Source organism: Myodes glareolus, chromosome 7 (genome assembly GCF_982192425.1).
Source record: "Myodes glareolus chromosome 7, mMyoGla1.1, whole genome shotgun sequence".
NCBI lineage: Eukaryota > Metazoa > Chordata > Mammalia > Rodentia > Cricetidae > Myodes > Myodes glareolus.
The window spans coordinates 59,521,057-59,532,769 of record NC_142032.1 but is presented as its reverse complement, the minus strand read 5'-3'; the positions used below and the strand labels follow the sequence as shown (position 1 = coordinate 59,532,769).

At 50.8% G+C, this 11,713-nt stretch overlaps 1 protein-coding gene and 1 pseudogene across 11 annotated transcripts in view; one reads left to right on the top strand and one right to left on the bottom strand.

The window, feature by feature from the left end:
* Positions 1-11,713, bottom strand: part of Ano1 (anoctamin 1) — a 167,362-nt gene that overhangs the window by 29,877 nt on the left and 125,772 nt on the right. For 7 of the 11 annotated variants that reach the window (XM_085693437.2, XM_085693435.2, XM_085693427.2 and 4 more), the window contains 3 exons: positions 5,850-5,932; positions 3,594-3,605; positions 2,959-3,030 (listed from right to left, as the gene is read on the bottom strand). In XM_085693437.2, the coding sequence (XP_085549563.1) occupies positions 2,959-3,030; positions 3,594-3,605; positions 5,850-5,932 (167 nt within the window). The remainder of the gene's footprint in view (positions 1-2,958; positions 3,031-3,593; positions 3,606-5,849; positions 5,933-11,713) is intronic. The other 4 variants (XM_085693428.2, XM_085693433.2, XM_085693434.2 and 1 more) reach the window with 1 other exon arrangement.
* LOC125415912 (small ribosomal subunit protein uS5 pseudogene) lies at positions 8,206-9,322 on the top strand (annotated as a pseudogene).

The window sequence follows — 11,713 nt, the reverse complement described above, 5'->3', positions numbered from 1 at the left end:
ATTTCACCCCTGCCATGGCTGTCCTAACCCTCTGCTTCCATTTGTTGGTCGGTTCTTCTGGACCATTCCGGCGCTTCTGAGGGTGGGTGGGGAAAGAGAGCACTGGATGGTGGAACTGGATAGGGTACTGCTGATATTGGGTGGGGATGTGGGTCTAGGCAATGGCTCACTCTCCCTGTGAGCACTATTTTAAACAAGTCAACACACAACAGAGACTCAATTCAAGGTCGGGGCAAGGGGAACTAGAGGTTTCTAGAATAAAGAACCCAATGAATAGTCCCCATAGGCTCCCTCAGCATCATATCAGGCTGCGACTTCCATGATTTAGAGCACAGGAAACATGGATCTGTCCCCACCACCATCCGGGGACGACAGGAAGAAGGACACACCCAGAAGTACAGACTGACATGCCAATCGGTATTGGATCTGTTTCAATAAACTAATTTCATGAAGCTGGGACTGTAGCTGGATCCCCAGCTCCACTAAACACGCTGTGGTATCACATGTCTGTAATCCCAGCACTCTGGAGATGGAGGCAAGGGGGTTAGAAATTCAAGGTCATCTTCAATTACATAGCTAGTTGGAGGTCAGCCTGGGCAACATAGACCTTGTCTTAAAAGCAAAACTCTGGGTCAGTAAGAAGGCTCAGCCAGTAAAAGTGCTCATGGCCAGGCCAGATGGCCTGATTTCAATACCTCACTTCCCACACTGTGAATGGAGAGAACAGACTCCTTAAAGTTGTCTTCTGATCTCCTCCACACGTGTGCTGTGTCATGCACATACAAATAAATGTAATACATATATAAAAAGAATGAAACCACAGGACGTAATTTTGTTCCATAGCGGGAAGAATCAATGCAAAGCAGCCACTGGGAGCCACAGGAATAGGAGAAAGAATGTGGCCATATGAAGCCCACAGGCTCAGGGCCACCATCCTCCCAGAAGCCTGCAAAAAACAAACAAACAAAACAAAAGCAAACAAACAAAGAAAAAAGCCAACCCTCCCAATATCTTTGTGGCTGGCTCTCTCACGAACCAAGAGCTGGGGCTGAAACTGAGTCTGAGTGAGGCAGCTGCTGTTCTCTGAGTCGCCTGCTGTGATGAGTGTGGTGTGGCGCGTGGCAGCTGCTGTTCGCTGCTGTTTTATGAATGAGTGAGACACTTCTCTGTACTCATTCCAATCTAGGATGTGTGACCAGAGAGCCACTGTCCCACAGTTCTGGGAGGCTGAGGCTGACTTCTGAGGTTTCTCCACCTAGGCTTAGATCTGGGGAGGTGCCCTGGAGAAATGAAGGAGGCTTGTAGGGTCTTTCTCAGGGGCCAGCAGGCTATGTACAGACAGAACTCCTCAGCTGATCTGGTAATTCAGACAGACGGCTTCTGGCTGATGTTTCCAACCCATGGGCTGCATGTGGCCTACCACGGCTATGGATGTGGCCCAACCTAAAATTGTAAACTTTAAAAGCTATGATTTTTCCTTTTTGTTATTTTGTTTGTAATTTGATTGTAAGGTTGTCTCAGCTCTGAAAATGACAATGTTGTGCCTTGGTGTCAGAACACTGGACACACGCCTGCTTGCTTATATAATTTCTTTCTTTTTGAGACATGGCTTCAGTGTGTAGCTCTGGCTGTTCTAGAACTCACTGTGTAGACCAGGCTGGCAAAGACCTGCTTGCCTCTGCCTCCTGAGCACTGGAATTAAAGGTGTGTACCACCACAACTGGTTGTGATTACTTTTGGCACCCTTGAGTCTTGCTCAGTCCCTTTGGGATGTTCTGGGAGAGCCTTCATGGCTGTGGGGCCTTGCGCCTGAACCACCTGCGGCCTCCGCTGTGCCCAGAGGCTCCATGTGATTGTGATACACCTCAGGGCACTTAGTACCATGAGCTCACTGTCCCAGGACGCAATGGCAAGGTAAGAGCCCAGGGTTTGTCCTAGTGACTCCAGAGGCCAAGGATACAAAGGAATCAGGAAAGTCATGAGCCTGGAAGGGTATCCTCTAACTGCCTAGTACTGTCCAGTACCAATACGACCTTCTCTGAACTCAGCGAGAAGCCAGCAGCCTGGAGTTCCTGACCTATCCACCTTACGTGAAAATCAGAGGTGTGCAAGAATGCACACCACACGTACAAGCTGCCAATCAGAACAAGAGACTTGGGGACAGTTTATTATAAAAAAGACAGTGGCCTGAAGCACATCCCAACACCCACATCTTCTCCCTATCCTTGTCCTAGCGAAAGGAGACACCCAGGGACCTGGGTCTACAAACGCTCCCGATTTATCGTTCAACACAGAACACAGGTTTCACAAGATGGGGCAGGGCCTTCCCAGCAATGAGGTTCTAGTGTGACATGTTTGCTGAAGCTAAGGTCACTCTCAGGATACAGGGAACAGTCTAGAGCAAGGTTAGGCTAGTTCTGGCCCTTTGGTCCAAACTGTCCTCTGACCTGTTCTTGTAAAGAAAGTTTATGGGAACACAGCCTTGCATACTAGTTCACCTTCTGTCCACAGCCCTGCTCATGCTACAGTGGCAGAGCTGAGGAGCTGTGGTGCAGGCTTACACAGCATAAAGTGTTTACTCTCTGAGCTGAGCCCTGGGCTGTAGAGAGCACACAGTATTTACTGATACCTGTCTACACCTGGGAATGCATAGCTTTTTTTCTGACTCCTGGTCACACCTGGTAAGTGTTCAATATTTGATTCTTGACCGTACCTGATGAACCCTGGTCACACCTCAGACACACAATGTTTGCTGGCCCCTGTTCACACCTCAGACACACAGTGTTTGCTGACCCCTGTTCGTACCTCAGACACAGAGCTTGCCGATCCCTGTTCACACTTCAGACACACAACGTTTGCTGATTCCTAATCACACCCAGACACACAGTGTTTGCTGACCCCTGGTCACACCTCAGATTCACAGCATATCACTGTGGGAAGTTAGTAATGAACCTGTACCTCTTTGTTCCTGGATTCTTTTCTCAGTGACTTCTCTAAGACTCTGGCTTCGTACTCAGCTCTGGGATGATCCTGAGGAAGACAGCAAGTCAAGAGAGGAAGGATTAGTGTTGAGTCCACCGCCTTCCACGTGAGTCTATGTATTTGCCTCAGAGACCCTGGGGACCAGTTCACAGCAGGCTGTCACATTTCCAACATCAAACTCCCTGTACTTGACCTGCATCTGGACCCAGGACTCCGCCCTCTCTTAGGAACCCCAGCTCAATGGAATGGCCAGAGGGTCTGGCTTCTGTGACCTGCAGGAGGTCTTGGCTGTGCTAGGCTTTAATGAACACCCAGCTGTGAACTGACCCTCTAGAACTTTCTGTGGAGTAGCCACGGGGGTCAAAAGAGACGTAGCGAGAGGCAGCAAGCGCAGGCAGGCTGGAGGTGCCTGGCCTCGGGGAGCCCAGCACAAGTCAGCGGAAGGAGCTGGAAGGAAAGAACAGGTTAGGTGGGACGGGGAGAAAGCAGAGCCCAGGTGAGAGCCGCGAGGAGCTGTCTGGTGGAAAGACAGGAGCATGTGTGCCAAGGTCCCTCTCCCCAGAGACAGGCTAGAGGAAGGCAGAGTGACCAAGAAAAAAAAAATTCCAAACCTTGACAGCTTCCTGTGGGGAACCGGGAATAAAGACAAAAACAGAAAGAGCCATTACTGATCTTGTTTATTCACAGAGCCAGAAGGATGGCAGTGTCCAGCAGAACAGGGGTCTGGATGTTTCCCGCTCTCAGACCCCAGTTTTGCAAGCTCCCTGTAATGCTCAGGTTCAATGGAGAAGCACACAGGATGGTAACCTGGCTCCTTCCCACTTCCATTCATCCTGGGGTTCAGACAGGGGTAGGGTGTAGAAAGGTGGAGGCAACTTCTTTACCTGAGGCTATTCATTCCCCCCAGGACTGCGGTTGGGCATAGGGCATCTGTGGCTTACTTTGGGGAACTCACTCGGGTTCAGTGGGGTTGTATGCCCAGTGACCTAAGGGATATCCCTTAGAAATCAGACCCTAGGGATCTTGGTGCCACGAGATCAAGGTGGAAAGTGGCGAGTCACTCCCCTCTGCTTTCAGGTCACATTGGGAGGCTTTTCTAGGCCACCATGACCATAAGACCCAGTTTGTGTTTCTTCTATGAGAATTATCAGCATGGAAACAGAACCAAGGAGAGGGCCCACCAAGGCCAGGGCTCCTGACTTGTACACAGAGCATCAGTCACTTGTGAAATGGACTCACTGCAGAAGAGGGCAGACACTGTTACACAGAGGGGTGGCAGGCGAGGCCCAGCTACAGCTAGAGTGACGCTTTGGGAAGCTGTCTGTGTCCCGGGTGTAGCTATGATTCAGCAGAGACCTCCCCAGTCTGGGCAAGTGAGGCTGGCTCCTCAGTGTCTACGGGGTAGGAAACAGCACTGGGCACAGAGATGTTAACCAATATGCCCCAGGTTACACAGCAATGCTGGTGTGTCAGATCAGTTGAAATTGGGGATTATAGTCCCAAATGCCTGGCTTACAACTGTGACCTAACTGCCCAGGCGCTGTGACATGGAGAGGAACCATGGAGGGCCCTCTGAAAGGTACATGTGGCCAAGAGTGACCTACAGATTGGGGTCAGGAGTGGGTGAGCTATGAGAGTTTTTTAAGGGCACAGAGCTGGGCTCGGTAGCAGCGCTGTCTAGTGTGACAAAGTCCTGGGTTCAAGTTCCAGTGTGTGTGCTGGTGGGGGGGGGGAGAAAAAGAGAAAGAGAGAGACAGAGAGAGAGAGACAGAGACAGAGACAGAGAGAGACAGAGAGAGAGACAGAGAGAGATTTGCAAACACTTCAAAATCATAAAAGGGGCCTCACTTATAAAAAGTAAGCATGCGAGAGTCACTCTCGTATAAGATGGAGCTGAGACTGAGTGTTTGCCGAGCTTGCATAAGGCCATGGGTTAGATCCCTAGTATTGACTAGACCAGATGTGGCAGAGCATACCAGTCTGCAATACCAACACTCCAGAGGCAGAGCCTGGAGGATCAGGAGCTCAAGGTCATCCTTGACATGCAGCAAGTTGGAGACCAGCCTGAGCTACAGGTGACCATTTCAGAGAGACGGGGGTGGGCGGGAGAGAAGGAGAGAGAAAGGAAAAGAAAGACAAAAGAATAGAAGAGAAAGAGAAGTGCGCCATTTGGTGTGCCTCCGCTCTGCAACCCCAGCCCTCGGGAGGCCAGGTCCTGAAGACTGTGCTGTAGAAAGTGTGAGCCCATCCTGGGCTACAGACTGAGGCGGCATGCTGCACCAGGCCGTGGCAGTGCCTCAGCACGGGCAGGGAACAGCCTCTCTGGTCTTTCTGGGGGCTGGGGGCAGTACCCCTTAATCATCCTAATGGGGAATTCCTGCTGAGATGGCAGTCAGGGGAAAGTCACTCTCCCTGACGCCAGGGCTAGCTACCACTGAGTGCACCCTCTTTGGAACCCAGCCACGTTTGCAGTGAGCCACTTGGTAAAGGATCTGCTGGGCTTCTCAACCTCCCCTGACTGCAGGCTGGGGGATGGTTTGGATGGAACACAGAGAGGAAGGCGGCCTGTGGATAGCAGTGATTTCCTGGCCACACCCCACAGCCCCAGATGTGATGAGGTCAGTGTGGGGAACCCTGGCCAGCACCCGAGCCCACACTGGTGGGTGTTGTGTCTTTGGAAGCATGGAGACAGAAAACACTGGCAGATGGAAAACAGTTGCCCTGGCAACCAAGGAATACCAGGGTGATGAGTGGAGGAGCCACAGGAGCCGCGCCTGGGATCAAGGGCCAGTCAGGACCTGGGGCCTCCACGTGAGCCAGAGGAAGTGGCAGAGGGGGCCTTGGGGAGGGCAGACACAGCCACTCACCTCCTCCTCCTCGAAACCTGTCAGGTCCCAGCGGTAGTTGAGTCTCATCTGCTTCCGTTTCCAGTGCTCCATGAAGGTGGCAGCTGTGGAATGGTGGGAAGCAGTCAGGGCCACTGAGCACCCTGGACAACACAGTGATGCCACTGGCTGAGAGAAGGCCAAAGATACACAAGCTAACGGGTTCAACCCTCTGGGTTGAGCCTGCCTGGCCATTGCTTTCCCACTGTGCAGATGAGGAAACTGAGGCCGGTGCAAATTCTGGCCAAGGTCACTCAGCCAGGCAGGGAGGCGTTGGCTAGCAAGTCTAGGTCTCTGGTAATCTTGCTCATTGTTTTCAGGGACCCTAGGGCACGAGTATGTGTTTTGGAGGGAGGGTTAGCTAGGCACTCACACTAGCATCAAGCCCTGTAGGCATCCCCTGTGTCTGTCCACTGAGTGCGCCACTGGCCACCGTGTCCTGTGCTATTTGCTATTTAGAGACAGGGTCTCACATACCTGAGGCTGGCATTGAACTTGCTGTGTGGCTGTGGTGGTTCGCTTACCTGGCATCTTGCCACAATTGAGAATCACTTAAGAAAAGTCTCAGGCCAGCAACTTTAGATCTGGTCGACCTGTGGGTTGTCTATAGGGGGTTGTTGTGACTGTCAAAGGGGCACCCTAAAGGTGGGTGACACCATGCATAGGCTGGGCCTTAAACTATCTAACAAGCCTCAGGACTGCATCTACCCTGGCTGTAGTCATTCTCCCTGCCCCTGACGGTGGGAGACTTGTGACTGCTGTCCCCAGCTCCCCCCTCTGTGATGGACGGTAACCTGGAACTCTGGGACAAATAGACCCCTTTCTCCCTAAATTGCTTATGTCAGGGTTTTGCTTTTGTTTCTTGAGACAGGGTTTCTCCATGTAACAGCCCTGGCTGTCCTGGAACTCACTCTGTAGACCAGGCTGGCCTTGAACTCACACAGAGTTGAGTTTTGCCTCTGCCTCCTGAGTGCTGGGATTAAAGGCGTGCGCTGCCACTGCCTGGCTGTGTCAGGGTGTTTATCACAGCAACAGATAGAAAACTAGAGCAGTAGCCAAGCTGGCCTCGAACTCCTGGTTTTCCTGCCTCTACTTCCAGAGTGCACGGGTGTGGACTACAACACCCAAATCTGTGTTATATTCCACACAGACCAAATGTTCAAATGCCACCTTCTTCAGGAAAAGCTGATGACACCCCCCACCCCCAAACAGACACATACACATCCAGTGTCAGAAAACACCAGTCAAGGGCTGGAGAGATGGTTCAGTGGTTAAGAACACTGGCTGCTTTTGCAGATGACCCAAGTTCATTTCCCAGAACCCACAGAAAAGCTGATGACACCCCCCACCCCCAAACAGACACATACACATCCAGTGTCAGAAAACACCAGTCAAGGGCTGGAGAGATGGTTCAGTGGTTAAGAACACTGGCTGCTTTTGCAGATGACCCAAGTTCATTTCCCAGAACCCACATGGCGGTCACAACCACAGTAACTTAAGTTCCAGGAGATCTGATACCCTCTTCTGACCTCTTAAAGTACTGCACTCATGTGGTACACATACATACACTCCAACGTAGATGCATAAATATAAAATAAATAAATAGCTAGCCTGGCGGTGGTGATGCCCACTGTTAATCCCAGCACCTGGGAGGCAGAGATAGGTGGATCTCTGAGTTTGTGGTCAGCCTGGTCTACAGAGTGAGTTCCAGGATAGGCTCCAAAGTTAGAAAGAAACCCTGTCTCAAAAAAATCAAAAACAAACAAATCAACAAATAAATAAATTTTCAAAGGAAACACATCAGCGGACCCCTCAGAGGATGCTGTGGTGCAGATATGGCTGGAGCATCTCCCAGGACTCAGTGCTGAAATCTGATCACTTCAAAGTGAGCTTTGAAGACAAAGGAAGCTAATCCCACTGTGCTGCTGCTCAGGGGTGGGGCCTTTGGGAGGCAATAGTTCATATAGGTATGCAGGATGGAGCCCGGTGAACAAGCCCCTGTGGCTCTGTAGAAAGAGGGAAGACATTGTTCCCCGTCTCTTGCCAAGCGAGGCCCTGCATTGCCCTATGATGCTGCCAGCAACGAGGTCATCCCCAGAGATGGGATCTTACCCTTTAACCTCCAGCATCATGAATCAAAACGAACCTCTTTGCTTTATAAAGTTACCGACTTCAGATAATACATTGTTGTATAAAATCAAACTATACAGGACCAACCCCAAACTTCATCTGTGCTGTTCCTGCCACCTTCCAGGACAATCCCTGTCCATGCACGTGACCTTTCTAGGTACCTGGGGGGCAAGAACAGGGCCTAGTTCCTCTGTCCACAGTACTCGGCATGGACATGCCCCAGAGAGGCTCTCCAGTGTGGACGGGCCAGTTTATAAACACACAGCTTGTAAAGGCAACCTTTACAAGCTCAGAAAGTCAGCAGAGGCAGGGGACTGGACAGCAGTCATCAGAGCTTCAGATTCCCAGGCCACCACATGTAAGATGCTGTGCCAAGAATTGCCATGCAAGCTTCTTCTTCTTCTGGAAAATACCAATAGCGGATGACACCTGTGCAGCAAGAGGGCCCGGAGGACCCAGTGGCCCAGGATTAGGAGGCCGTGGTGGCTTCCGCAGAGGATTTGGTAACGGTCTGAGGTGCTGCGGCCGTGGTCGAGGCCGTGGCCAAAGCTGAGGCCGCGGGGCTCGTGGTCGTAAAGCTGAAGACAAGGAGTGGATTCCCGTCACCATGCTGGGCTGCCTGGTTAAGGACGAAAATCAAGTCCCTAGAGGAGATCTACCTGTTCTCCCTGACCATTAAGGAGTTCGAGATCATTGACTTTTTCCTGGGAGCATCCCTAAAGGATGGGGCTCTGAAGATCATGCCCGTGAAGAAGCAGACTAGGGCAGGCCAGCAGACCAGGTTCAAGGCTTTCGTCGCTATTGGGGACTACAATGGTCACGTAGGTCTCGGTGTTAAATACTCCAAGGAGGTAGCCACTTCCATCCGAGGGGCCATCATCTTGGCCAAGCTTTCCATTGTCCCTGTGCAGAGAGGCTACTGGGGGAACAAGACTGGCAAGTCCCACACTGTTCCGTGCAAAGTGACAGGCCACTGTGGTTCTGTGTTGGTGCGTCTCATCCCTGCCCCCAGAGGCACTGGCATAGTCTCCGCTCCTGTGCCCAAGAAGCTACTGATGATGGCTGGCATTGATGACTGCTACACATCAGCCAGGGGCTGCACTGCCACCCTGGGCAGCATTGCCAAGGCCACCTCTGATGCCATTTCTAAGACCTACAGCTACCTGACTCCCAACCTCTGGAAAGAAACTGTGTTCACCACATCTCCTTATCAGGAATTCACTGACCATCTTGTGAAAACCCACACCAGAGTCTCTGTTCAGAGGACCCAGGCTTCAGCTGTGGCCACCACATAAGGGTTTTTATACAAGAAAAATAAAAGTGAATCAAGTCTGTTAAATATATATAAGAATTGTCATGCAAAGTGTGTGTCTCTGTGAAACCCTGCAGTTATCCACCAGTATTGATAGCCTAGTATTTTACAGAAAAGGAAACTGAGGCTCATAGGTCACAAACTGCTGATCTGAGAAGTGGAACGTAAAGACAGAAATAAGACATCCCTCCCAGGTGGGAATCCGTGGGGCTTCCTAGTGGAAGTCAGAGCTGTGAGGATGCAGCCACTATCACTGCTGTCCCAGGACAAAGGAGAAGGGAGGAGCATCCTAATGCTCTTTCTCACTACTTCAAGCTATGCTGGAAAGACAGCTCAGCAGTTAAAGCACTGGCTGCTCTTGCAGAGGACCCAGGATTCCCAGCATCCACATAGCCACTCACTGCCATCTGGAACTCAAATTTCAGGGGTTCTGATGCACTGTTTGAGTCTCTGGGGTTACCAGCCATACATGTGGTGCACAGATATATGTGTAGACAAAACTCATATATACAAAATAAAAATAAACTAAACCCTACTTCTAGAAGAGATTCAAAGCTAAGCCTTCTAGGAAGTGGGAATGCAGGGGAACCTGGGAAATGCAGTACCCAAGGAGCGGAGAGGCTCAGGGAGGGGATGCTATTCAAAGACCTGCCTGGATATTTCTCTGGGCAAGGACTAGAGGGCAAGAATCTAAAAGTCAATGCAAGGGAAACAGCAACAGTAGCAGCAATAAACCAGCAGACAAATGGGGGCACGGGCACATTAAATCAAAGAGATTCCACACAGCTGAAGGAACAACCGAGCAAAGAGATGGCTGACAGAACGCCAGTCTGTACAGGCTGCGGCTGTTCACCTGAAATGAATTCAGATGGCTTTACAAGAAACACTCTGATCAAAAGTGGGCTAACTATGGTCAAAGAGCTCGCCTAGCATTCAGGACTCTAAATTTCATCCTCCGCACTGTAGAAACCGGGTGCGGAGTCGCACTCCTGTAATCCCAGCACTCGGGAGGTAGAGGTAGGGGAATCAGGAGTTTAAGGTCATCCTTGTCTATACAGTGAGTTCGAAGCCAGCCTGGGCTTGAAGGGTGTGAACAGGCATGGTGATGTCTGTCATTCCAGTACTTGTAAGGATGAGGCTGGACACTCACCATGAATTTGAGGACAATCTGTGCTTCAGTGTAAGTTCTTGTTTCAAACAAAGAAAATAAAATAAGCAAAACCTGGGAGCTGGAGAGATAGCTCAATGGTTGGGAGCACTTTCTGCTCTTATAGAGGACCCGGGTTCAGTTGCCAGCACCCACATGACAGCTCACGGCCGTCTGCAACTCAGGTTCTCTTCTGCTCTCTTCTGCTCCAAGGACTCACACATGTACACAGTACACATAAACTCACACAGCACATAGCACCCACATACAAATGAATCCATCAATTAAAAGCAAAAACCCAAACCAAAATAAGCAAATGGGGTGAAGAGAATTCTCGAAAGGGGGGAAAACATGCAAATGAGCAACAGGTTTATGGAAGGGCTCACCCTTGCTCTCAACAAGGGAACCAAAAACCACAACCACAACAACTCAAGCAAAAGATAAATAAACACAAAACAAAATCCTCCCCCATTATAATCAGAAAAAAATGCTACCAAAAGACAAAAAAAAAAAAATACAAATGCCATTCAGGTCGCAAAGTCTTTGCTTATGTCTGGTGGCGGGCGAGGAGCACACAGTCACAGTTGCTCAGAGCAGCTCGAAAGGTCTCAGAAACCTAGGACTGGGACCACTACCCCATCAGTCATCAGCCATCCTGCTACGGAACCCTTCCGAGGTCAGTGCCAGCAGTCCCGAGGGACCATGTCTGTACCCATGCATAGGGCAGTGCTGTTCAGTGCAGTTAAGAGGCAGAACATGCTTGAGTGGATGGGTGGGTGCATACTGGGTACATGCACCGTGACATATTACCCAGGATGTCCTCGTCAGACATAAGGGGATGCAACTGTCATTTTAGTCACATGGCGGGTTCAAGAGACCATGATGAGAAGCTCAAGAACAGGAATGGAGGACGGAGACGGAGACGCTGTCGCCTGGAGACCAGGAGCAGAGGGGGCTAGAGAGCATGGGAGCCTGCAGAGTCAGATGGCTGAAAGAAAGGACTGTGGATGCCCTCAGCACAGAGACATCATAGCTGAGAAGCCTGGCAACCTCAGGGCTCTGAGCTGAAGATGCATCTAAGTCAACACACCCAAACATCCTTAGGTCCCTAGAAGAGTTCTGTGAAACCCTTCCTGCCCGTGGGGAGGTAATGGGGGTGAAGGTCTGGCTTGGGGAGTCCATGGGAGGAGAAAGACGCCTCTGCCCTGGGAAATAGCACCATGGCAGAGGCCAGGGCAAGGCACATCTCCACCTGCC